This window comes from Lagenorhynchus albirostris, chromosome 2 (genome assembly GCF_949774975.1).
Source record: "Lagenorhynchus albirostris chromosome 2, mLagAlb1.1, whole genome shotgun sequence".
NCBI classification, from domain to species: domain Eukaryota; kingdom Metazoa; phylum Chordata; class Mammalia; order Artiodactyla; family Delphinidae; genus Lagenorhynchus; species Lagenorhynchus albirostris.
In genome coordinates, this window is record NC_083096.1 from 145242661 (window position 1) to 145270478 (window position 27818).

The following is a 27818-nucleotide window of genomic DNA, read 5'->3' on the forward strand; positions in this document are numbered from 1 at the left end:
TGTCCCCCACCAGAGTGGTATATCTGTTACAATTGATGAACCACTTGACACATCATAATCAACCCAAAGTCCATTAGGGTTCACCCTTAGTATTGCACTTTCTATTGGTTTGTATAAATATGTAATTACAAGTATTCATCATTGTAGTCATACAGACAATTTTCACTGCCCTAAAAATCCTCTACTGCCTATTAATCTCTCCATCCCCTAACATTTGATCTTGTTATTATCTCCATACTTTACCTTTTTTCAGAGTGTCATATGGTTGGAATCACACAGTATGTATGTAGCATTTTCATATTGGCTTCTTTTGATTATTAACATGCATTTAATTTTCTTCTGTGTCTTTCCATAGCTTGATAACTCATCAAGCCATTTCAGAGTCAATATTTTCCCATTTCACCCTTAACACTTCACACTGTGTACTTTGTAATTACTACCTTTTTTTAACTCAAAACTTATTCTTTCTACATTCTACTAACCTCGCATCAGTTTAATTCTATTTACCCGTCCCAATTCTTGATGCTGTTGTTGTCATATATTTTCCTTCTACATACTTTGCAAACCTCCCTTAAGATGTCATTAAAAAAAAAAACTTTAGTTAGTAGCCTTTAAGAAACTTTTGAGACAAAAGTAGTTTATTATATTTACATGCTTATTCACTATTTTAGTGTTGTTTATATGTTCTTATAGCTATGAATCCCATCTAATATATTTTTGCATCTTTTAGCTTTTCATGTAGTGAAGATCTGCTGGCAATAAATTCTCTCAACTTTAATTTATTTATCTGGGAATGTTTTATTCTACCTTTTTTTTGTTTTTTTTTTTTTTTTTTGTGGTACACGGGCCTCTCACTGTTGTGGCCTCTCCCGTTGCGGAGCACAGGCTCTGGACGTGCAGGCTCAGCGGCCATGGCTCACGGGCCCAGCCGCTCCACGGCATGTGGGATCTTCCCGGACCAGGGCACAAACCCGTGTCCGCTGCATCAGCAGGGGGACTCTCAACCACTGCGCCAGCAGGGAAGCCCCTATTTTACCCTTATTTTTAAGGATATTTTATTGAATATTGAATTATGGGTTGCAAGTTTTGTTCTTTCATCACTTTAGAAATGTTATTTACTCTCCTCCATTATTTTTGAAAAGAAGTCAATGGACATTCTTATTGTTGTCCTTCTGTATGTATTATGGCTTTTTTTTCTGGTTGCTTTCAAGCTTTTTTATTTATATGTATTTTTTATCAGTTTGACGATTATGTGCCTAGGTTGAGGTATTTTTTCTTTTCTTTCTTGCTTTTTTGCTTTTGGGGAATTTGCTGCTTTAATAGATGGCTTGTTCCTCTCTTTATTTACAATAAATTTATTTATTTTATTTTTATTTTTGGCTGTTTTGGGTCTTTGTTGCTGTGGGCGGGCTTTCTCTGGTTTTGGCGAGTGGAGGCTACTCCTCATTGTGGTGCGTGGGCTTCTCATTGCAGTGGCTTCTCTTATTGTGGAGCATGGGCTCTAGGCCCGCAGGCTTCAGTAGTTGTGGCACGCAGGCTCAGTAGTTGTGGCTCATGGGCTCTAGAGCGCAGGCTCAGTAGTTGAGACGCATGGTATTAGTTGCTCCATGGCATGTGGGATCTTCCCGGGCCAGGGCTCGAACCGGTGTCCCCTGCATTGGCAGGCAGATTCTTAACCACTGTGCCACCAGGGAAGCCCTGTTCCTCTCTTTAATTACAAAAAGAATGAGACCCAAATAAAAAAACTCCTACATTTTCAATAAATGAAAATATACAAAACTCAATATTTATTCATATTTACTAGAGGTACAAAGTATAATTACTATCACAAAATTTTACAATTAAAATTTGTATTTACCTCTCCCCTTACTAATGAATATTCTAACTAAGCTGAGCATGTAATCCCACAAGCACTAGATATGGGTGGATTTTCTGATAATAAAATGTTTACACATCATGAGGAACAAAGAAGTTCACCATGAGTGAACTTCTTTTCCCTTCTCTTTCTAAGGACTTTAATTTCTCATGATTGCCTCCATATTGGGTAACTGTGGCACCATGGAAGACTCAATAATCGCTGTTTCTTGGTTTTTTTTTTTAATATTTTTATTTGGGCTGCATCGGGTCTTAGTTGTGGCATGTGGGCCTTTCATTGCCACGTGTGAGATCTTTGTTGCAGTGTGAGGGATCTTTAGTTGTGGCATGCAGGATCTTTAATTGCGGCATGTGGGCTCTTAGTTGTGGCATGCAGGATTTAGTTCCCCGAACCCAGGTTCCCTGCATTGGGAGCACAGAGTCTTAACTGCTGGACCAACATGGATGTCCCATGTATCTTGTAATACATACAGAGTTTTATCAAGAATCCCTGGAAAAGGGGACATTATGTTATACACTGTCAGGATAATTAAAAACAATACCAGTCATTTACTTTTTAAACAAGAGAATCTGATTGAATTAAATGTGGGTAAAACTCAGTGGACTATTTATTTACTGACCGCATTGCATGGCCTGTGGGATCTTAGTTCCCTGACCAGGGATTGAATCTGGGCCCACAGCAGTGAGAGTGCAGAGTCCTAACCACTGGACCACCAGGGAACTCCCTCAATGGACTCTTTAAATTGAACTTCAGTGATTTACTCATTTGTACAAGAACATCAAAATCCAAGGTCTTACATCATGATAAATTGTCTAGAAACTCATCTTACTATGAATGCATAAGACCCTGAAAAGGTTGTCTTGTGATGTCTGAAGCATGTTCACAGACGATTTATGCCAGAACAGAGGCCATGAAGAACTCTGAAGGATAGTTATCAGCTGTTAAGTGTTCCAATTTTTAGGTAAGTACACTTCTCCTTTAAATGCTGTACTTGCCAGCTAATATCATTCTTGTTTGAATAGTCTTTTCTTCATCTTCCTTTTTCCTTTATGTTAAGGTGATTATCAACTTTATATAAGCACCCACAGATAACCGTTCATTATTAGAACACTCGTTATGTTTAGGCCACTCCCTGACAACATGTAGAGAAATCTTAATGCTTTCAATGAGATATTTCCAATATAAATTTTAAAGCAGATAATTTTTTTCCTACACAGGAAATTACCTAGTATCATCAACAGTCTGTAAGCTCTTAATATTGTACATCAACTAAACCTCAATTTAAAAAATTGAAACAAAAGAAAACAGTATATAGGTTCTTCTGAGTTTTCATAAGAGATGAGTAAAGTCCCTTTACTCACCTGCTTTCTAAAAATGTCCTTGCGCATTTCAGCCTAGGTCTTGAGGTACACATTCTTTTGGGTCTCCTCAATCCTATTCTCATATTTTGAATCTGGTAACAGAAAATGAAACAGGAAAATTATTTTATTTTATTTTTTGGCCCTGCAGCACGGCTTGTAGGATCTTAGTTTCCTGACCAGGGATCGAACACAGGCCCACAGCAGTGAAAACGTGGAGTCCTAACGATTGGACCGCCAGGGAATTCCCAGGAACTTTTTTAAAAAAACTGATTTAATCTTTGGCCTAAGAACTCCAATGCTCAAGTAATGAAATGGAGAATATCCATTTATATACTAACTCACACATTCCTTGTTATTTTTTCTTTTTATTTATCCTGTATGAGGTTTTCTGAGATTCTAAGATACCTAATTCATTATATTTTTTATTACATTTGGGAAATTTTTGGCTTATTCTGGGGCTCTGTTTATTTTTCTTCCATTTCTTTTTTGTGTTCTTCAGATTATATTACTTTAAAATTGATCCATCTTCAAATTCACTGACTCTTTTCTGTCTCTAATTTGGTGTTAAGCCCATCAAGTTAGTTTTTCATTTTAATTACTGTACTTTTTAGTTATAGAATGTTTATTTGATCTTTTAAAAAAGTTTTCATTTTTCTGATGAAATTTCCTATCCATTCACACATGAAAATTATAATTTTCTTTAATTCCTATAACATGTTTTCTTTTTGTTCTTTGAGTATAACAGCCAATTTAAAATGTCTTTGTCTGCTAAATAGTACATCTGAATCTCACTGTGGATTTGTATTAATTGCTTCTCTCCACTCCTTTGATTAAGGATTAAAATTAATTAATTAGCTAATTAATTAATTAAAGTATCTAGTAACTTTAGATTGTGATACCTTTTAGAGAATGGATTCTGTTATCCTCTTCTGAAGCAAATTGGTGTTTATTATAGAAGTCAGTTCAATTACTGATCATTTCAAGGTTGATTACCTTAAACTTCTCTAGGCATGGTTTTAAATTTTATTGAGATAGATTTGTCAGATGCCCTAGGTATTTCTGAACTACTCTAACTTGAGTCCAAGCTTTCTCACACATGAAGGTTTTATCAGAGCTTGGTTTTCAGGAAATATAGAATAGTTCTTTCTTTAGGACATGGTTCTTATTTCTAAGGTATGTCCCTTCTGGTATCTCAATTGACTATTATGTATGAGGTGTTAGAAGTTCTTCCACTTTAGCTGTACTGGGCTCCCAACACCGTCTTACCCAGCATTGCTTCATCTCTAGTACAGTTAGTCCCCTACATACAAACCTTCAAGTTGTGACCTTTCAAAGTTGTGAGCATGCGTTCACATGTCCAATCATGTAAGTTAGTTCATGTGTCTAGTGTACGTGTCACATGCTTGCATCCTCTACAAGTGGTGGTGCTTTTGTGTACTTTACAGTACTGTGTAGAGTACAGTAGTACAGTATCTTTACTTCAAGTCCAGGGTGTCTGGAAGCAAGCATAAAAGTAGCAGTGATGTAGCTGGTACCGGTAAGAAGCACCAAGTGGTAACGATGGAAACAAAAGTGAAACTTATTGAGAGAGTAGAGCAAAGCAAAAAGATGATAGACGTTGCTCATTCTTGTAACATGAATCATTCAACCATCGGCACAATTCTAAAGAACAAGGACAAGATTATGGAACATGTGAAGTCTGCTGTGCTGCTGATGTCAACAGTAATATTGAGGAAGCATAGAAAAGTGATGGAAGAGATAGAGAAACTTCTCAGTGTGTGAATGCAGGATCAGCATCAGCATCGGGTCCCACTCAGCTTAATGCTGATTCAAGAGAAAGCTAAAAGGCTTTATGAAGACTTGAAGAAGAAACACGGTAAAGAATCAGAGGGCGCATTTTTTAGTGCCAGCCATGGCTGGTTTCATTGGTTCAAGGTTAGTGCTAACCTTCACAATGTAAAAGTAAGTGGCAAGGCAGCGAGTGCAGATATGGTAGCTGCCCAGGAATTTCCTGAAATGCTTCGAGAAATTATTGATGAAGGAGCGCATTTACCCGAGCAGGTTTTTAATGTGGATGAGACAGGACTGTACTGGAAGAGGATGTGAGACTGAAGCTACATCAGTAAGGAGGAAAATTTGATGCCAGGCTATAAAGCAGCAAAGAATAGGCTAACTCTTTTGTTTGGTGGCAATGCTTCTGGTGATGTGAAGCTAAAACCTCTCTTAGTTTATCTTTCAGAGAACCCAAGAGCCCTTAAAAACATAGCCAAAGGTTCTCTTCCTGTTGTGTGGAAGAGTAACCCCAAAGCCTGGGTTACACAGGCCATTTTCCAGGATTGGTTTTTCCACCACTTTATCCCAGAGGTACAGAAATATTGCTTGGAGAAGGACATCCCATTCAACATTCTTTTGCTGTTTGACAATGCCCTGGGCCAGCCCCCATTCATGGATGACTTTCATCCCAATGTCAAAGTAGTGCATTTGCCACCGAATACGACGTTGCTCCAACCTATGGAGCAGGGAGTTATAGCGACTTTCAAGAAATGTTATTTACGTCACACTTTTTGTCAGGCAGTAAAGGCAAGTGATGAATCTGGAACAACCTTGCAACAATTTTGGAAGGACTATAACATCTACAAGGCCATGAAAAACATTGACTTTGCTTGGTGTGAGGTTACGGCTGTCACCATGAATGGGGTTTGGAAAAACCTTTGCCCGCAGGTTGTTCATGATTTTTGTGGACTTGAGAAGGTGGATAAGGAGTCCAAAGAGGTCTTCAGCAACTTAGTGACCCTCAGCAAGAAGCTGGAGCTAGATCTTCAAGAGGACGACTTCATTAAACTCCTTGCTGTGCAACACGAGGAGCTTACTAGTGAAGACTTGATGTAATTGGAGGCCCAGAGAAAGGACAAAGAGAGACAAGAGGAAGAAGTAACTGAAGAACTGAAGAGATTCGTGACTCAGGAAATGGTAAGGGGATTTTCTTTATTTAAGGGGGCACTGTTAGTTTTTGAGGCACAGGACCCAAACCTAGAATGGTACAGGAAGGTTGCAGCAGCCGTTCAGAATGCAATCCAATGCTACCATGTCATCTATGATGAGAAAAAAAGAGCTACTATCCAGATATCACTGGATCATTTTTTGAAGAGAGTAGATAGAATTGAATCCAGCGAGGAACCAGAACCTGTGCCATCAACGTCAGGTGTGAGTGAAATTGCAGCTTGCCCTCCATCTCCTATTGCTGAAATCCTTCAGCTCTACCATCTCCCACCTCCTCCCTCTCCTCCAGTCAGTAACTCTCCTTGCCTGTTTCACTCGATGCAGCCCCGGTATGCAAGCTGTTGTACTGTACTACTGTACTTTTCAAGGTACTGTATTCTAAGATTAAAAATGTTTTCTTTGTTTTTGGTGTTTGTTTATTTATGCATTATTTGTGTGAAAAGTATTATAAACTTATTACAGTACAGTACTATATAGCCAATTGTATTAGTTGGATACCTAGGCTAACTTTGTTGGACTTACAAACAAATTGGACTTACGAATGTGCTCTTGGAATGTAAGTCATTCATATGTAGGGAACTTACTGTATCTCTGATTTTCTTTCAACACTGAAGTAAGTTCTCTTTGATAAATCTAATGTAGTTTCACCCTATGCATGTGCTGTCTAGCCCTCAGCCACAGACTTACAAGAAATGATCCTAGAGTTTTCTGGGTTACCCCGTCACTACCACCATCTTGTATAGTTTTCTAATGCCCTACTCTCAGATTTCAGCTGCTTAAACAGCTTCAAATTTTATTTCTGTATACACAGCTCACGGGACCTCTTTAGTCTGGTTGGTGTCTGGTTTCCTGACATAGTTGGGAAGTCTTTCCGTGGTGGAGAGTCAGTCCTATTGTGGGAGCTCATCTTGTGAGTGTCTCTTCTCTCATGGATCGCTGTATCATGTTGTCTATTTCCTAATGTCTGAAAACAGTTGTTTAATATATTTTCCCAGCTTTAAAATTCTTGACAGTGGGGCTAGTCTCTTTATAGTTACTTCAACATGTCTGAGCCAGAAGTAGAGATGTTGCTTTTCTATCAAATACTTTTTCTGCTTTTGAGACGATCACCTATTTGTTCTTTATTTTGTTAATATGTTGTTTGGATTGATGATCCTTAAATGTTATTTTGTAATAATTCCAACTTTTCATGATCCGTCATCTCTTCTATTGATGATTGGACTAAATTAGCTAGTATTTTCTTTAGTATTTTACATCTAGGTTTGTGAAACAGATTTATCTATATGTTTCCTTTTTTTGTAATAATCTTGTCATGTTTTGGTATAATATTGTCCTGGCTTCATAAAATGAATTGGGAAATGTTTCCTTTTTTCCTCTGGAAGAATGTGCTTGAGATTAACTCTTTCTTATAAATTTATAGGTGTTCAGAAGTGAAACCGTTAGGACTGGAATTCTTTTTGTGGGAACATTTAAAATTAAGGATCTGGTCCTTTTAGTAGTTATTGAGTAATTCACATTTTATATTGCTTCATATTCTGGTTTCAATAAACTGTGTTTTTATAAGAAATTATACATTTCATCTATTTTTCAAATGTATTGACATACATAGTTTACAATATGTTTGTTGCTTTTTTTTTCTTCTTGTCTGATTGTAAAGGACATGTAGTACTAGTCTCTCTTAATTTTTGATATTATTATATGTGTATTCTTACTCTTTATTTTTTCTGTATGAGCTTGCTGGAGTCTGTTCATATTAAAAGTCTTTTTCAAAAAAACTATCTCTTCATGTTTTAAATTTTCTGCAGAGTACATTTAAAAATTTATATGATTTTCTCCTCTTACCTGTCTTATTTCCTTCCACTTTTTTTGTTTGAAAGTATCGCTCTTCTTTCTTTTTAAATGGGATTCTCTACATTGTTCTCTCCTTTTTTTAAATTAATTTTTTGTTGGAGTATAGTTGCTTTACAATTTTGTGTTAGTTTCTACTGTACATCAAAGTGAATCAGGTATACGTATACATATATCCCCTCTTTTTTAGATTTCCTTCCCATTTAGGTCACCACAGAGCACTGAGTAGCGTTTCCTGTGCTATACCGTAGGTTCTCATTAGTTATCTATTTTATACATAGTATCAGTAGTGTATATATGTCAATCCCAATCTCCCAATTCATCCCATCCCCCAGCCTTTCCCCTTTGGTATCCATACGTTTGATCACTACGTCTCTGTCTCTATTTCTGCTTTGCATATAAGATCATCTATACCATTTTTCTAGATTCCACATATATGCGTTAATGTATGATATTTGTTTATATCCTTCTGACTTACTTCACTCTGTATGACAGTCTGTAGGTCCATCCACGTCTTTCCATATTACCAGTTTTGTTCCTTTTATGGCTGAGTAATATTCCATTGTATATATGTACCACATCTTCTGTATCCATTCCTCTGTTGATGGACATTTAGGTTGCTTCCATGTCCTGACTATTATAAATAGTGCTACAATGAATGGTGGGGTGCATGCGTCTTCTTGAATTATGTTTTTCTCTGGGTATATGCCCAGGAGTGGGATTGCTGCGTTACATGGTAGTTCTATTTTTAGTTTTTTAAGGAACATCCAAACTGTTCTCCATAGTGGTTGTTTCAATATATATTCCCACTTTTTAGCTTCTTATAATAGGAGCTTAGATAATTGATTTTCAGAGTACATTTTATATTATGTGTAAATCAGTGAAAATCCATCTATGTGTATGTGTACATATATATTTCCATCTTAGAATTGATTTAGCTACATCCCACAAATTTTGATTGACATATATTGATTATGATTTAGTTTAAAATACTATCACTGGGATAAGAGAACATATGCAATATAGTATAAATTCCTTTGAAATTTGTTGAGACTTCCTTCATAGATCAACATATGATCAATTTTGTGAATATACCATGTTCTTTTGAAAAGGATATATATTCTGTAGTTCTACAAATGAAAAGTGTTCTGTAATTAGAACTAGATATCCTTTTAAATCACATTTTCAAATTGTCTAAATCCTTTCTGAATATTATCTTGGTTTCTCTCAGTTTGTGGTATTGGTATGTTAAAATTTCTCACTATGTTTCTAAATTTGTCTCTATCTTCTTTTATTTTGTCAAATTTTACTTATATATTTTGAAGATCTATTGTTAGTTGTATATACTTTCAAGATTTTTGTGTCTTGTTGATGGACTTACCTTTTTTGCATCATGAAATATCTCTGTTCATTTCTAGTAACATTTCTTGATTTAAAGCCTACCTTGTCTCAGCTACATTAGCTTTTTTTTGATAGTGCTTTCCTGTTAAAACTTTTTCATTAAATTAATAAGTATTGTACCCTCTACAACATAGGGCTCAGTAAATATTTTTGGCTGATGATAGTTGAAAGGACCATTTATTTTCAGTCTTTCTGTGCTCTTAAATGTAAAGTTTGTCTTTATAAGCAATATATATAGTTGTTTTTTTATCCAGAGTATTTTTATCTCTGTTTGTAATATTTAGTCCATTTATATTTAACACATTTATTGATATATTTTGTTTAAAATCTACATATAATTTTTTTTTGTATTTGTCCTATATTTTAAATTCTTATTTGCTTTTTTTTCTTTCCTTTCGTATAAGTGGAAGGGAACCAGATGATATAGAGGCATGGTCAGCTTATTTCAATAGCTGTTTTCAGAACATCATAAATTGGCACTTTGTTGAAATATTATTGGTGATACAAGGAAAGCATTTTTATGCATACACACAGAGAGAATACTCCTCATAGGAATGGTGAAGAAGGCCAACAGAATAGTTACAGAAGACCAAAGACCAGATGCTTATTATTATTTGGAACTGTAAACTTAGTGAAAGCAAAGACCTTTTTGTTTGACTTACTATCTGTTCTATTGTATAGTACATAGTATAGTACTTTTTGAATGAATAACTGATTGAATGGCTGAAGAAATGAATTGGCTGTAGGTATGGTATATTCCAAAGTGTAACACAATGGAGTCAGAAGTCTTTGTTTCGGGCTTCCCTGGTGGCGCAGTGGTTGAGAGTCCACCTGCTGATGCAGGGGACACGGGTTCGAGCCCCGGTCTGGGAGGATCCCACATGCCGCGGAGCGGCTGGGCCCGTGAGCCATGGCCGCTGAGCCTGCGCGTCCAGAGCCTGCGCTCCGCAACGGAAGAGGCCACAACAGTGAGAGGGCTGCGTACCGCAAAAAAAAAAAAAAAAAAAAAAAGTCTTTGTTTCAAGGTCTCGCCGTGGTGCTTTAAAGCATGAATTTAAGCAAGCACTAAACATTACTGAGTCTCAGTTTACTCATTATGGGGTCATGGTGAGGCTTTAGTAATATATAAGATCTGAAATAATTTTGAAACTGTAAGTTTTAAGACACATATGGTGCATTATTATTAGACACAATATATAGCAACAATTTTAAGACATGTTATTATTAGTCAGAATCCATTTATAGTGGTCCAGAATTAAAAACAAAATAAAAATCTTCTTTCCTTTGAATGTTGAAATGTACATTAATGTTTAATTTTTCAACCATGAAATTTTAGAAGTCAAGAAAATAGTGGCTTTTTTCACTTTTTGTTGTTTTAAGGATAGTAAGTTTTTATTAAGGATTATAACTTATATTGTACCTTCAGTGTGTTGTATTATCTTTATATTCTTCCAACCAGCTCTTTTAGTAGAAGCTGTTGTCTAGTGACATATTGTTTGAATTCAAATTCCAGCTGACTCATACTTGCTTACATGCTGTATAGCTTTGGATAAGTTATTTTATATCTTCGTCCCTTGTTTTTTTCATATGTAAAATGAGGATAGTAATGGTTTCTACCACGTGGGTGTTGTTGTGAGAATTCAATAGGTTAGTATACCTAGCATTTGGGACACTATGTGGCTTGTAGAAATGCTCAGAAAATGTTAATTTTCTATTGAAAATTCGTGTTAATATCAGTTATATACTAGTTAAAATTAATGTTCATATTAATTAACCTAGAGATAAATATTCATATTTCTATTTATACGATTCTTACTTTATAGTTGAAAAAGCAGAGGTTGATAGAGGTTAAGTGAATTTTCCAAGGTCACTCAGTAAGTGACAGAGATAAAACTTGAGTCTAGATCTTCTGATTTCAAGTTTAGTGCTCTCATGTAGTAAGTGTTTTGCCCTTTACAACAGAAGCTTAGTAAATATTTTTGGAGGATAATATTTGAAAGGACTATTTCATTGAAGAATCTCCTTGGAAATTCTGAAGACAATTGAAACTAGAAAAATTAAAAGTTTTTCGTCCTGATTAGCTCTTATTTGTATTTTCCCATCAATGCATTTTTAAAAATATTTATGTACTTAACTTGAGGTAACTGATCGTTTTGGTTCTGGAAGGAAGAATAAGTTTGGTTTCTCCACCCATATTTTAATGAGAGCAGACAAAAATCACCCTAAGGTTAATTGATTTGGTTTTGAAGGAAGGGTTCTCTTATTGTCTTGGATCGCTGCCTGATCAATCATAGAGTCAGGCAGCCAAAGAATGTTACAGCTGAAAGGAACCTTAGAAGTTAGGTAACTCAATATTCTCATTTTGCAGATGAGGCCCTGAGAGTCCTCATCTGCAAAATGAGAATATTGCAGAGTATTGCAGAATATTACAATAATGAGGCCATTGTTGCACAGTGAGTCAATTGAGCTCGAATTCAGGTCTGATGATTCCCAGGCTAGTACTGCATCTACTACAACTGTTGCTCAGAAAAACAAGTGACATGCCAGTAGAACTTGTAAAAGAAATAATTAAAAACTTTGGTGGATATAAGGTTAAAGTTTAATTCTGAGTGTTCTTTTGGAGAAAGATAGGCTAGAGCTCATTTTTGGGGGATGACTTATGGAATTATTTAAAAAAAATTTTTTTTAATTGAAGTATAGTTGATTTACAGTGTTGTGTTAATTTCTGCTGTACAACAGAGTGACTCAGTTATATACATATATACATTCTTTTTTATATTCTTTTCCATTATGGTTTATCCCAGGATATTGAATATAGTTCCCTGTGCTATACAGAAGGACCTTACTGTTAAAAGTAGGATGTTGCTGTGCTCTTCAAGTGCAATACTATACTGACTTCTCAATCAATTGCTTTGTTGTTTTCTATAGTTGTGTTTACTCTTCTTTAGTTGTTGATTATCTGGTTTGGGAATTCATAAGACTCTTAGCTTTTGTTTTTATAGCATCCCACTGTTAACATTTTGGGCAATTTACCACTCATTAGAATATCAGGCAGAGAGAGGAGAGACAAAGAATGGGACTCACATCTAAGTTAATACATTTTTGATATGCCTGTTCTGTTGGTGGAGGAAATGGAAATTAATTTCATGGTTGTTTGCGACTTTACCATTATTACTGCTATGTAGCAACTACTCCTAATTTTTGTTTAAAACTTACTCTGCTTTATATATTCTTTAACATGTTCTGATAGAAGTTTGGAAATACACCAAACACAGTACAAACTGCGTAGCCGTGTTGTGAGAATTAAACAAGATCAAATATATTAGAGGTAATTTGTATACCATAATGCTTAATACAAAATACATGAGGTATTATCATCTTTGTTTTTCTAACTAGGAAACTGAAGTTTGGTTGTGATTCTTACTTGGTTTACGGGGGCTTGCCACATGCTCTATACAGCATCCCGATCTGTCAAAGATACTTGTAGCGCAAATAGATCTGCTAGGTCATATAGATAGGAAGAGTTGCTTATACCACAGCCTAGACTAGCTGAAAACCTCCTCTTTCTGGACTACATTCAGAGTTGGCAGCCCTGCAGATTGTGAAAAATGAACCTATAAGTACTGAATGATGACAAATGTCATTGTCAGAGCTCATAATATTTAAATGTATATATCATTGAGCTTCATGAACTTCTATTAAAACCCAGCTCTCTTAATTTTTATTAACAGGTAACCTTGGACGGGTGGACCAGGTCTCTGAGTTCGAGTATGATTTATTCATTAGGCCGGATACCTGTAATCCACGCTTCCGAGTCTGGTTCAACTTTACTGTTGAGAACGTGAAAGAATCACAGGTGAGAGAAATAGTGGATACTTTCATTGTGGTTTTGGTAGGAAGATTATGCTTTTGTGTTATTTTAGTAATATCAAAATAATGACCATATTAGGAATATATTCTTAGATATGTGCTGTATTGATATCATTTTATTTTAAGAGATAGACAGTAACAGGTATAATATGCTAACTTTTGCTATACGGTGATTATGAAAAAAACAAATAGATTATCTGAGAACTCAAAGTGTTCTTTACCGATGGAAGCATTAGTGTTATGTGCTAGGCTTCCTTGGGGGACACTACAAGGAACCATTGCAAGTGACTTGCTATTATGTTTATTATGGAGTGCTGTTCTGTATGTTATTTTTTTCACAGGACTCAGTTTCAGAAAAAGCTTTTCTTCTCCTGTATAACAAGGTGTTTCTATCTTAAAAACAATATGATTCTTGTAACTCATCCTACTTTTTCCCTTTGCTTTGGCTGCTGGAAAACTCTGAGCCAATTTTATAGCCCAATATAATGACTCTGGAAAGCTTTTTTGCTTTTGTTTTTGTATACTAACTTTTCTGTTATTCTGATAGTATTAATCTATCTTTAACCACGATTACTTCATCTACATTTTCTAACATAACAGTGTATGTTTTTATAATCCTGTTCAAATCTGTTTTGAATAAAAGTATTGATGAAAATAGAGAGAACTAATGACATATGCTTTGAAAAACATTAATAAAAATCTAACCCTAAGAAATCAGTTATCATTATCAGACAGCTGCTTCTGGAAGACTTTGCACAAATTTTGTACACATAGTGATAGGATTCTTTTAAGCAGATGAAGCATAGCCCTATAATCTAACATCTGCCTTCTTCCTTCAGGGTCATTTTTTTCTAGCATATTTGGGAGAAAGTGAGGAGTTTGTTTAATTTCCCTTCCCAAGTCAATCTATTCTGCTTGCTCTTTCACCTGGTTGCTTGCTTCTCTCTGTTTCTTTCAACTGCAACTTGAGTCATGTGTTAGGTAGGCAGTGGTCAGTGTCTGGAATTTAGGGACCCTCATTTGTCCTTGACACAATGCTGTTCCTGGCATGCTGGCTTCGGCAGAAGAGGGGTTCAGGAACAGCCACTTCACTTTACTACCGATTCTTTTAATTTTCTACACCACTGACACAGGACTGGGTGTATGTAATGTTTACTGATGTTTAGGGCTAACTAGAAGGAATTAAATATATGGGAGAGCTTTGAACATGGTTAGCTATATATGATATAGCAATTTAGGACAGTGGGAAAAAAGTTAAACCTCACACAGACTGTTGCTCTAGGACAAACTTTAGTTCCTTGCTTTGCTTCTTAGTTTGGCTTACTCTCCCATGAGGGAATTCTTTTTTCAGTTTTTCATAGTAAGAATAATATTCCTTCCCTGAAACCACCTTTGGGAAACCTATACTTTGCCTACAGGACTTCACCTGTCCCTAGGATTGTCCCTCTTATTCCAGCAAGACAATCAATGATCCTCAAAGTGCTTTTTCCAAAGTCTATGTTACTGACTCTTGAGAGTATAACTCACAACAGGAGGCTTTAGCCACATGTACAAGACTGAATCTTGGCACTCCAAGTTTGGGTTTCCTGTGAAGACCTCTCTGCTACTGTGAGGTAAGCATACAACCCCTCATTCTTCTGTTGGTGTGCCTGTCTCATGTCAGTAACTTACAATTGTCACATACACACACCACTGAAAAACAAACAGTAATTCTGAGGCAGTATAGTCAATTCATATTAAGGAAAGGAAACATTTTCTTTAAAGCAGTATAATCTGCCAGGATTTCTAAATTCATAAAGGGGATTACTCTTTTCCTGTTTATGCACAGCACATGCATACCTTTCAACTTGCCTACTGTAACCAGGAATCCACTAACTCCTAAGAAATGAGACCGATTACTTTTCAAGGAACAGAGTCTGTTCTTATATCCTTTGATAAGTAGAGACCTAACAGAAACTCTGACATTGTAGTGGGTTTTTTTTAACTTTGGGCCATGTTGAATTCCTAGTCTAGTTTTTCTTTCATGTTAGTCTCTCATAAAGACTATCCTTATATAACTCCTATGGTCAGGTGAGGGAGTTGCAGAGCAGTGGGATGACTCGAGGGTTAGGAAAATGTGTTTCTTAAGTTATATATGACCTGGGATAGTCTTTTGGACAAGTTGGTCATACATTTCAAAGTTTCTTGTTCTTTTCTCTTCTAGTTTGCTTACACGTATATTCATTTTGTTGCTTAAAATGTCTCTTCCAGGGTGTTATAATTTTCATACTACATGTTAAAGTCATACAGTCTCTTTTGAATCTTCTCTATCAATCAAGGAAGTAACATGAATATGTTCCAAGTTATTATTCTAATAAGAAAGTTGGTGCTGTTTTATGGATACTTATTTTTAAAGTTGAAGGAACCAATATTTGCTCGGTCTGTCTGAGTTCTAGCTTCATATCCAGTGTTATCCTACCCTTGTTACAATTAGAAATCATGAACATGTTTATCTGGTTTCCTGGAGCCTGATGCTTTATCAGCCTCTTTCTGTGGGCCATTGCTTCTTCAACTGTAATCACATTATATAGTTATGGAAATCTGTCTCAAGAAGGCATAAAGATCTGCTGGAAAGATATAATACATATCTCTAGCTCACAGGATATTTGTTTTCATGGTTGTCTATATGAAAAAGAATGGTTTTACTATTAAGTTTGACTTGTGAGGCCTGTTTTTATGATGTCTCTTCCTGTAATCTTTTTCCATCTCTCCAATTTCCTTTAAAATGAGACCTTCATGAATGTAATCTAGTCAGGAGCCTTATTTAGGGTTTGGTACTAGCGGGCAAAAGAAATATTAGTCATCAAAGGCTGACTCCACTAAAAATCAAAGCATCAAATATACTGTATAAACAGGTCTAGCTTTTGGGTTATCTTCCTTATGTTTTTAGAAAGTGATAAAAGCTTGGAACATATGGTGCTGTATTCCAGGACCGATATATTAACCCCCTGAAGTAGTTGTTAAATAGTACATTTGCAAGAATCTATGATAACTAAACATCCCGGTATCTTTATTGAAAAGTAATTTTCTCTCTGAAAAACCTATATTAAATATTCTTATGTGGAAATTATTATTGATGCAGCAGAACACTCGTGTGATGTGAAAGCAAATCTTTCTATTTAAATATGATAAAACTTCAGCCAATAAGAAGAAATAAAATGATGTGCCTGGATTGTTGAAACTGTTTTCTTTCCTTTATACTCTTTTTATCTCTTTGAGTTAATTTTTTCCCCTTTCTGATTATAAAAGTATCCAATGCTCACTGTAGAAAATTTGGAAAATATAGATAATTATTAGAAGCAGAGAAAAAGCACATTCCCCCCCACCCCCCGAAACACACACCCATAATCTTACTACCTAGAAGCAAATACTATTAACTTTTGGCATATTTACTTCTAGGCTTATTTATTTTCTATTTTATTTTTGGAGAATAATTAAATTTGTACCATATATACATTTTTATATCTTACTTATAAGGAAGCTAAATGGTATCACAAGCAATTTTCTGTCATTAAAAACCTCATAAACATGGCTGTACAATAGCTATGTACTATTGGACCATTTCTTTAAATCTTGGGCATAAAGATTATTTTCCATTATTGGTTGTTATAAATAACACTGTAGTAAACATCTTTATGCATGAAGTGTTACCCAGATTTCATTTTGCTTCCTTAGGATAAATTCCTTGAGGGAAATTGATGGGCAAAGTATATTAATATTTTTAAAACTCTTCATTCATATTTCTAAATTGCTGCCAGACAATTTATAGTATTTTTTCTGTCCTATCAGCAGTCAGTGAGATGCTTTTTCTTTAATTTCTTGTTTTGAAATGTTTAATGAACTCAGAAGTTCATACATTAAGCATAAATTGTTTCTTTTTTCTCTCTTACTTTGAATATAATGCAGTGTTTCAGGCCTCTAGTCATAAAGGAATTAACTGCATTCCAGGAACAACCTGAGACAACAAAACATACCTATTTATCATTTTGACTCTTTCTTATTTCATCAATCCTGTTTTGTCTGGGTGTGCCAACAGAATTTCCTCTGAGGTATATAATGTGAAATTTTTTTTTAAAACAATGAAATATTTCTCACATTATTATAAACAGTAATGTAGCTTAAACACACACACACACACACACATGCGCGTGCACACACACACACACACACACACACACACTTTTATATATGACATGTCTGAATTGGACTTTAAAAATTCCAAGAGTTTGCTGCTGCTTTAGTCTCCATCCTGGCGATTTCAGTCTCAGTAAAACTTCATCCTGGCTATGGCCAGACTTGACAGTAAACAGAGGCAACATATCATGGTAGAAAGATCACAGGGCAATGGATTCAAACAGACTTGGGTTTATATACTGAGTCATACTTATGAGCTGTTTTACCATTGATCGGTTAAATTAATCTCTTGGCACCTCAGTTTTCCATCTGTAAAGCAAAGATGATAATACTATTTCATGTGAGCATTGTGCATATTAAATGGGAAAGTGCAGCTAAAGAGCCTACCATGGTGTTTGGTAGATAGATAATAGAGATTCACTACTTGATGGCTGTTGTTTTTACTAAAACACCTCAACAGTAGAAATAAGACTAAAAACAGCAAAAGGAAAAACTACCACAACAAATTATTACTAGATTATTACTACTGTTTTTGTTCTGCTCTTCTTCCTTCTCTTTCTCCTTCTTCTAGTCCTTTTCTTCATCTTCTTTCTTCTTCTTTCAAATCTGCTATTGCAAAATATCGTCATCATCATTATCATCAACATAATCATCATCATCAAGCAAATTGTAATTGTTATGAATATGTACTCTATATTAGACATGCCTGAATTCCAGGCCTAGCTCTGCCAATTACTTTCTATGTCTGTGATAAAACTCTCCTAACTGGCCCCCTGTTTATATTCTAGGCCTACCCTGTCTTTAATATGTACTCTTAACAGGGAAATGGGAGTAATTTTATGATGTAGGTCATATCACATGATTACTCTGTTAAACTCCTCTAATTAACTTTTGTATCTCAGCGTAAAAGATGCTATCTCTAAAATGGCCTACTAGATCCTGCAAAATCATTGGTCAAACCCACCTATCCTACCCTACAACATACGCACTGCTTTGACCACATTTCCTACTACTTTCTGCCTTGCCCACACAGCTCTGGCTTCTTTGCTGTACCTCAAGCCAGGTATGTTTCCACCTTAGAGCACTGGCTTAGGGTTTAGGGCAATGACTATTCCCATTTACCCTTTCCAGCAGATATTTGTATAACAAATGCCACCTTCTCTATGAGGCCAACCTTAGTGACTTATTCATTTTGTCCTCCTCCACACACCCCACATATGCTGTTCTACTTTCTCTTTTAGAAACTATCACTTTATAATATACTGTTTAATTAATTATTTTATATGTCTATTTTTTGTCTTTCTCTTTGCCCTCAATGATACACATAGGCTTATTTAAAGTTTTCTTAGTGCAGGCCTAATGTAGTGATGTTTGTTGGGTCTTTCTGGGTCCAGACACGACCCTTCTGGAGTATCTACTGAGTGCTCCAGGTGTTCAAAGGGGTCTTTTTAATCTGTCTGGTTACAATTAGAACATCTCCCATTCCTGTGTCTCGAAAGCTGGAGTTATCATAGGAATTATCTCATTTGTTTCCCTTCTATTAGGGATCCCACCTTTGTGATGCTAATTATCCAGTGTCTGAAAACATCTATTTCAAATATTTTATTCAGTTTTTTAGTTGTTTATGGTATTAGGTAGATGTAGAACCAGTTACTCCATTGTGAACATCAAGGCTTGCTTTTAAGTATTACTAAGGCAGGTCTAGAGTAGCCTGAACTTTAGGGCCAGTTTAACTCTGCTACTAAGATGTGATACTTCTGGAGTCTCTAGTGAAGTGTTATGATTTGTTTGGGTTTGAATGTCTCCCAGCTCTGTGTGAGTTCCTGGAATTGTTCTTCCACTTTCTAGTAATTATTCTTTGCTTATTTTCATGGAGTCTTACCTTATATATGTACAGCTTTGCATTCAGCCAAAGAATCAAGTTGAGCCCTATGTCAGTTTCTGGAGTTTTTCTGTGCATAGTTTAGTCTTCTCCAGTGCTCTCTGTTCTGTAATTCCAGCCACATTATCACTAACCCAACTCTGTAAACTCCAATTTCTGTTTAACTCAGTGAGGTATCCACATTTTTCATGAGCTCCTTTGCCTTGCATCATAGTTCAGAATGTGCCTCCAGACAGAAATCTTTAGTGATCAGAAGCCTTACCTTATTTCTCCCTCTCAGGGATCAATCATGAGTTGCCTACTGTCCACTGTCTTAAAAAAATAGTTTATATGTTTTGGTCCAGCATTCTAGTTATTTATGGAGGGAGGGTAAACTTATTACCAGGCAATTCATTATGGCCGGAAGCAGACCATGGTTGTGTTTTTTTGCAATACAGACCACAAAATAAGAGAAAGTTGAGAGAGTCCAGGATGCATGCAAGCAAACTTAGAGAAGAGAGAATACAGTAAGGGGACGGGGAGTCATGAAAAGGTGAAGGGTAGTAAAAACACAATAGATCAGTGCATTGAAAGTAGCATAACTATACCATCCAATGTCAATTTTTATCCAATCAGTCAATTTTGAGAGTGAAAGATGCTCTAATAATTACAGCTGGACAACAGGCATAAACTAGAACTTTTCTAGGCAAACAGGGATTTTTATTTACTCTTGTTGGAGATTCTTATGAAGTCAGTGGTTAGTGTACGATAGTGAATAAGCTGCAAAGAGGCTGTCATTAGGTAGTAGAATGACTAAAAGAAAATTGAAGGAATTACAATTATTGTAACTATTGGAAATATCAAGGTGTATAGTATGATTATGGGAGCAGCTAGAGGTATATAATGGAAGATAAGATATTGGAGAGGAGGAACTCAAAGTACCCAGAGTGTTGGAAATATTGTCTCTGTATATATTGGAGAAATGTCAGTGAGGTCTGAACAGCAATCATTGAAAAATGAGAAGGAATGACAGAGGGGTACAGAGATAACATCAATAATGAGAGATAGTTGAGGGATAATCTGATAAAATGAGATTCAAACTATGTTTTTGGAAGTGAAAGCTCAATATTATAAAGATGTCAGTTCTCCCAAAATCACCCAAAATCATTGGAATTAATACAATTCAAATCATTATCCTTGTCACATTCTTTTCATAGAACTTGATAAGATAATTCATGTAGAAAAGCAAAGGGTCAAAAATAGCTAAGCCAACTTTAAAGAAGAATAATGAGTAGGTATGTGTTTATTTTATAGAAACTTATATTTCAGCTAATAATTTTTATTTATAGAATAGTGATTAAAATAGAATGGCATTTGAATAAGAATAGACAAATAGTCTAAATGGACAAACTGGAACTCAGAAACGAGGCTGTTTATATAAGGAAACTTGATCTATGACAGAGTTTGTATTATAAAATAGTAGGAATAGTAGGGCCTATTCAATCAATAGAGTTGTATGACAAAGAGCACCCCATCTCAAATTATTTTTAAAAACCTTTTAGATGGATTAAAGACTTGAATATGCAAACAAATTAAAAATTTAAACTATGAAAATAAATAAAAAATAAATATGTTATTGGCTTTGGAATAGGGTTGAATTTCTTATGCAAGGCACAGGAAAGCAAAATTATAAAGAAATAGATAGATACTTTTGAGCTTGTAAAAATAAAGTCTATGTGACAAAGACCTAAAGTTGAAGGATATGTACTATTCTGGGAAAAGAAATTTGTGCAATGTATTACACATGTAAGATTGGTATCCAAAATACATAAAGAACTTTCACCAGAAAAAAAAGAAAAACAAAACCAAGTAAGCCAAGGATATAAAGAGGCAACTTACAGAAGACTAAGTGATAATGCAAATAGAGCTATTCTCACAAAGATTGGGTTTAGGAGAAGAAACCGTCTTAGCAGTAAGGAAAAGAAAGAGTAGAGAAATCTTTCTCAAGTATACTGGCATGTAAAAAACATCTCTTACTTCTGATTGTTCAGGAGTAGTGATAATATTAGAGTGTAGTGGTAAAAAGCATGAGCTTTGGTGTCAGAATCTTCATTCTGTTACTTGCCAGCTTTGTGTCCTTGGACAAGTTACATAACCCCACTAAACTTCAGTTATTCACCTTTAAATTTGGTCTAATACCACTGGCCTTGAGGCACTGTTTGGAAGATTGATAATAGATGTTAATAAAAGACCTGAATAGTGTCTGCAACATGGGTACATATTTTTATTAGTAGCTTAAGTAAACTCACTTGTTGAATGAAGTTGGTGGCACATTTACTTTAGGATGGTCTTTATAAGATACACCATAAGTTAGCTATATTTCTGATTCATGGAGTCAGAAGTTCTTTGTTCAAGGAAACATTCAGAAAGTAGGGTAGCATTCAATATATAGAAAATATGGAAAGCTTAAAGAATTTGTATATCAGCTATATTATTTCAGTTTTACTGTAAACACTGCCAACATGAACACATTTTTATTCTTTCAAGTTGGCTTCTATTGGTTTCTGGGAATTGGTGGTAAGTCTAAGAACTATACCCAAAATTATTTGTATATTTATAATCATGATATACATATATATCAATGCATTTTTGTGTTTATAATGTTAGTGTATTTGTTCATTATATCAATTAGACCAGGCACTATTATCATAATTTAAAATGGTAGCACTCAAATATAGACTTAGCTGGCATTATACTTTGTAGTATTTACTAAATAGGCATTTCATTACTGTAATAGTCATAAGTGATATTCATATTGTTAAACTCAACAGATATTATACTCACTATGTGAATTTATCTTGCATTTGATACTGTTGACAGTTTGCTGTTGGAAATTCTGTTACCTTGTCTTTCCTGGTATTTCTCTCTTTTGATTCTCCTTGTATCTTCTTGCCTATTTCTTTTGATTCTCCTTCATGGATTTCTCTTCTACAAAATCCTTAAACATTTATACGTAATTCCATCTCATATCACTACATCTTACATTTCTTTTCCATATTCCCAATACTGTCTATACTTGAAAATCTCTCCTGATATCAAAACTCCTACTTTGAACTGCCTTTTGGACACCACCACTGAATGTCTCATGGGTATCTCAAGCTCATCATTTATAAAATGAGCTCTTTATCTTGCCCTCTCAATCTGCTTCTTCTGCCTGCTTGACATTCCAGTGAATTTACTACTATCCATGCAGTCATTCAAATTGGAAACCTAAGAGCTACCTTAGATTCATCCTTGTGCATCCATATCTAAGAATAGAAATAATGACAACTATCATGATATTAATATAACCACCATTTATTGATCACTTATGCTGTGCCAGTACTGTACTAAATGTTTATATGGAATCTTCCCAACAACTCTGAGAGGCTGTTATTATTATTATCTTCATTTCATAGATGGCAAAATAAAACTTGCCCCTTGGTTTTACTACCTTTAAAATCATTTCCTGCTCTCAGGTGGCAGAGTCAAGATGGAGGACTAGGAGGACATGGAGTTCACGTCTCCTCACAACTAGGGCACCTACCAGGCACTGGTGGGGGACCATGGACACCTAAGGGGATGGGAGGAACCCCTGAGTGACTGGGTTAGATGTTGTGGGGAGGGAAGGGGGAGGAAAAGTAGAGGCTCAATGGATGGGACCAGTGCCCCTGAGGGGTGGCTGGGGGAGGGGAGGGGTTCCATGCTCAGGATGAGCCCAACCACAGTGAGGGGACCAACAAGAATGGAGAGAGGCCCTCGGGAGAGTGGAGGATCCGAAAGGAATGTGGCCAGCGTTTCCTCTGCCCACTTGGGCCTGGGAGAGCCTGGTGAGGTCCCAGGCCTAATCCTCCACCCTCTGAGGCTCCCTTCAGCCATCCTGAGCCTAACCCCCCCACCCCACCCCCTGCATGCCCACCCAGGGCCTTACCTCTGCAGTTTGCACTCTGAGGCCCCCTCTAGCGGTGCTGCCTTTTCCAGCTGTGCAGGTCCTGAGCCTAGGCCCCACCCACCCTAAACCCTGCCCTGCCTAAGCCCCACCCCCACCTAAGCTCCGCCCCCCACAGCCAAGACCTTTTCTGACTTTTGTTTTTTTTAGGTTGTGGTTCTGTTGTTTCATTTATATTTTTATTTTTTCTAATAAAGTTTTTATTTTTCTAATTTTATTTTATATTTATGCTTTGTTATTGTACTGCTCCTTTTTTTTTCTTTGGCCATGCTGTGGGGCTTGCAGGATCTTGGTTCTCAGGATGGGGGTTGGGCCTGAACTCCTGTGGTGGGAGTGCTGAGTCCAAACCTCTGGACTAATAGACAACCTCAGACCCCAGGGAATATTAATCAGAGTGAGGTCTCCTGGAGGTCCTCATCTCAGCACCAAGACCCGGCTCTACCCAACTGCCTGCCAACTCCAGTCCTAGACTGGTGGAAATAACTGCCGAAGAGGAGAATAAAGAAAAAAAAAAAGAAAATAATTGAGGACAGTCTCAAAGACCTCTGGGACAACATTAAATACACCAACATTCAAATTAGAAGGGTCACAGAAGAGGAAGATAAAGAGAAAGGGTCTGAGAAAATATTTGAAGAGATTATAGTCAAAAACTTCCCTAACATGGAAAAGGAAATAGCCACACAAGTTCAGGAAGCACAGAGAGTCCCATACAGGATAAACTCTACGTGAAACACACCAAGACACATTAATTAAACTAACAAATAATTAAATTCAAAGAAAAAATATTAAAAGCAGCAAGGGAAAAGCAACAAATAACATACAAAGGAATCCCCATAAGGTTATCAGCTGATTTTTCAGCAGAAACTCTGCAGGCCAGAAAAGAGTGGCAGGATATATTTAAAGTGATGAAAGGGAAATCCTACAATGAAGATTACTCTAACCAGCAAGAATCTCATTCAGATTCAATGGAGAAATTAAAAGCGTTACAGACAAGCAAAAGTTAAGAGAATTCAGCACCACCAAACCAACTTTACAACAAATGCTAAAGAAACTTCTCTAGGCAGGAAACACAAGTAAAGAAAAAGGCCCACAAAAACAAACCCAAATCAATTAAGAAAATGTTAATAGAAACATACATATCGATAATGACCTTGAATGTAAACAGATTAAATGATCCAACTAAAAGACATAGACTGGCTGAATGGATACAAAAACAAGACCCATATATATGCTGTCTACAAGAGACCCACTTCAGACCTAGGGACACATACAGACTGAAAGTGAGGGAATGGAAAAAGATACTCTGTGCAAATGGAAATCACAGGAAAGCTGGGGTAGCAATACTCGAATCAGATAAAATAAACTTTAAAATAAAGACCGTTAGAAGAGAGGTAAGGAAGGACACTACATAATGATCAAGGGAAAAATTCAAGAAGAAAACATAACAATTATAAATATTTATGCACCCAACATAGGAGCACCTCAATACATAAAGCAAATGCTAACAGACATAAAAGGGGACGTCAACAGTAAGACAATAACAGTGAGGTACAGTAACACTCTAACACCCCACTTCCACCAATGGACAGGTCATCCAGACAGAAAATAAATAAGGAAACACAAGCTTCAAATGACACAATAGACCAGATAGATTTAATTGATATATATAGGACATTCCACTCGAATGTGGCAGAATACACTTTCTTAATGCACATGGAACATTCTCCAGGATAGATTACATCTTGGGTCAAAATCAAGCCTCGGAAAACTTAAGAAAATTGAAATCTATCCAGCATCTTTTCTGACCACAAGCCTATGAGATTAGAAATCAATAACAGGAAAAAAAAACTGTAAAAAACACAAACACATGGAGGCTAAACAGTGCACTGCTAAGTAACCAAGAGATCACTAAAGAAATCAAAGAGGAAGTTGAAAAAAATGACAATGAAATCATGATGACCCAAAACATATGGGATGCAGCAAAAGCAGTTTTAAGAGGGAAGTTTATAGCAATTCAATCTCATCTCAAGAAACAAGAAAAGTCTCAAATATACAATCTAACCTTACACCTAAAGCAACTAGATAAAGAAGAACAAAGAAAACCCCAAATTAGTAGTAGCAAAGAAATCATAAAGATCAGAGCAGAAATAAATGAAATAGGAACAAAGAAAACAATAGCAAAGATGAATAAAACTAAAAGTTGGTTCTTTGAGAAGACAAACAAAATTAATAAGTGTTTAGCCAGACTCATCAAGAAAAAAAGTGAAAGGACTCAAGTCAATAAAATTAGAAATGAAAAAGGAGAAATCAAAACGGACACCACAGAAATACAAAGGAACATAAGAGACTACTACAAGCAAATATCTGCCAATAAAATGGACAACCTAGAGGAAATGGACAAATTCTTGCAAAGCTACAATTTTCCAAGACTGAACCAGGAGGAATTAGAAAATGTAAGCTGACAAATCGCAAGTACTGAATTTGAAATTGTTATTAAAAATCTTCCAACAAACAAAAGTCCAGGACCAGATGGTTCACAGTCGAATTTTATCAAACATTTAAAGAAGAGCTAACACGTATACTTCTCAAACTCTTGCAAAAAATTGCAGAGGGAGGAACACTCCCAAACTCGTTCAATGAGGCCACCATCACCCTGATACCAAAGCCAGGCAAAGATATCACAAGAAAAGAAAATTACAGACCAGTATCACTGATGAACGTAGATGCAAAAATCCTCAACAAAATACTAGCAAACAGACTCCAACAACACATTAAAAAGATCATACACCATGATCAAGTGGGATTTATCTCAGGGATGCAAGGATTCTTCAATATATGCAAATCAATCAATGTGATACACCATTTTAATAAAGAATAAAAACCATATGATCATCTCAATAGATGCAGAAAAAGCTTCTGAGAAAATTCAACACCAATTTGTGATACAAACTCTCCAGAAAGTGGACATGGAGGGAACCTACTTCAACATAATAAAGGCCATATACAACAAACCCACAGCCACCATCATTCTCAATGGTGAAAAACTGAAAGCATTTCCTCCAAGATCAGGAACAAGACAAGGATGTCCACTCTCACCACTATTATTCAAAATAGTATTGGAAGTCCTAGCCATGGCAATCAGAGAAGAAAAGAAATGAATATAAATTGGAAAGGAAGAAGTAAAACTGTCACTGTTTGCAGATGACATGATACTATATATAGAAAATCCTAAACATGCCACCAGAAAGCTACTAGAACTAATCAGTGAATTTGGCAAGGTTGCAGGATACAAAATTAATGCACAGAAATCTCTTGTATTCCTACACACAAAAAAACAAAAGATCAGAACGAGAAATTCAGGAAACAATCCCATTTACCATCACAACAAAAAGAATAAAATACCTAGGAATAAACCTACCTAAGGAGGCAACAGACCTGTACTCAGAAAACTATAAGATACTGATGAAAGAAATCAAAGATGATACAAACAGATGGAGAGATATACCATACTTCTGGATTGGAAGAATCAATATTGTGAAAATGACTATACTACCCAAAGCAATCTACAGGTTCAATGCAATCCCTATCAAATTACAAACGGTATTTTTCACAAAATTAGAACAAAAAAATTTGCTATTTTTATGGAAACCCTAAAGACCTCGAATAGCCAAAGCAATCTTGAGAAAGAAAAACGGAGCTGGAGGAATTAGGCTCCCGACTTCAGGCTATACTATAAAGCTACAGTAATCAAGACAGTATGATACTGGCACAAAAACAGAAATATGGATCAATGGTACAGGATACAAAGCCTAGAGATAAACCCACGCATCTATGGTCACCTAATCTATGACAAAGAAGGCAAGGATATACAATGGAGAAAAGGCAGTCTCTTCAATAAGTGATGCTGGGAAAACTGGATAACTACGTGTAAAAGAATGAAATTAGAACACTTCCTAACACCTTACGCACAAAGAAACTCCAAATGGATTAAAGACCTAAATGTAAGACCAGACACTATAAAACTCTTAGAGGAAAACATAGGAAAAACACTCTTTGATGGAAATCACAGCAAGATCTTTTATGACCCACCTCCTAGAATAATGAAAATAAAAATAAACATAAGAAAATGGGACCTAATTAAACTTAAAAGGTTTTGTACAGCAAAGGAAACCATAAACAAGATGAAGAGACAACCCTCAGAATGAGAGAAAATATGTGCAAGTTATGTAATGGACAAAGGATTAATCTCCGAATTATATGAACAGCTCATGGAGCTCAGTATCAAAAAAAGAAACAAGCAACCTAATCAAAAAATGGGCAGAAGTACTAAATAGACATTTCACCAAAGAATTTGACCTTGCCACTACTCTGCCAAACCCCTTAACTAGGGTCCTATTTCCTTTAAAGTCCAAGCTTCTTATCTTGGCATATGGTACTCTT

At 35.9% G+C, this 27818-nt stretch overlaps 1 protein-coding gene and 1 non-coding gene across 2 annotated transcripts in view; one reads left to right on the plus strand and one right to left on the minus strand.

Annotated features, from left to right (window-relative positions):
• AGBL4 (AGBL carboxypeptidase 4) overlaps positions 1–27818 on the plus strand; it is a 1285194-nt gene that overhangs the window by 116563 nt on the left and 1140813 nt on the right. Inside the window, exon 3 of the mRNA XM_060141936.1 lies at positions 13218–13342. Coding sequence (XP_059997919.1) covers positions 13218–13342 — 125 coding nt within the window. The remainder of the gene's footprint in view (positions 1–13217; positions 13343–27818) is intronic.
• TRNAE-CUC (transfer RNA glutamic acid (anticodon CUC)) lies at positions 2523–2595 on the minus strand. Its single transcript has one exon. It is a non-coding gene; the product is annotated as a tRNA-Glu (tRNA).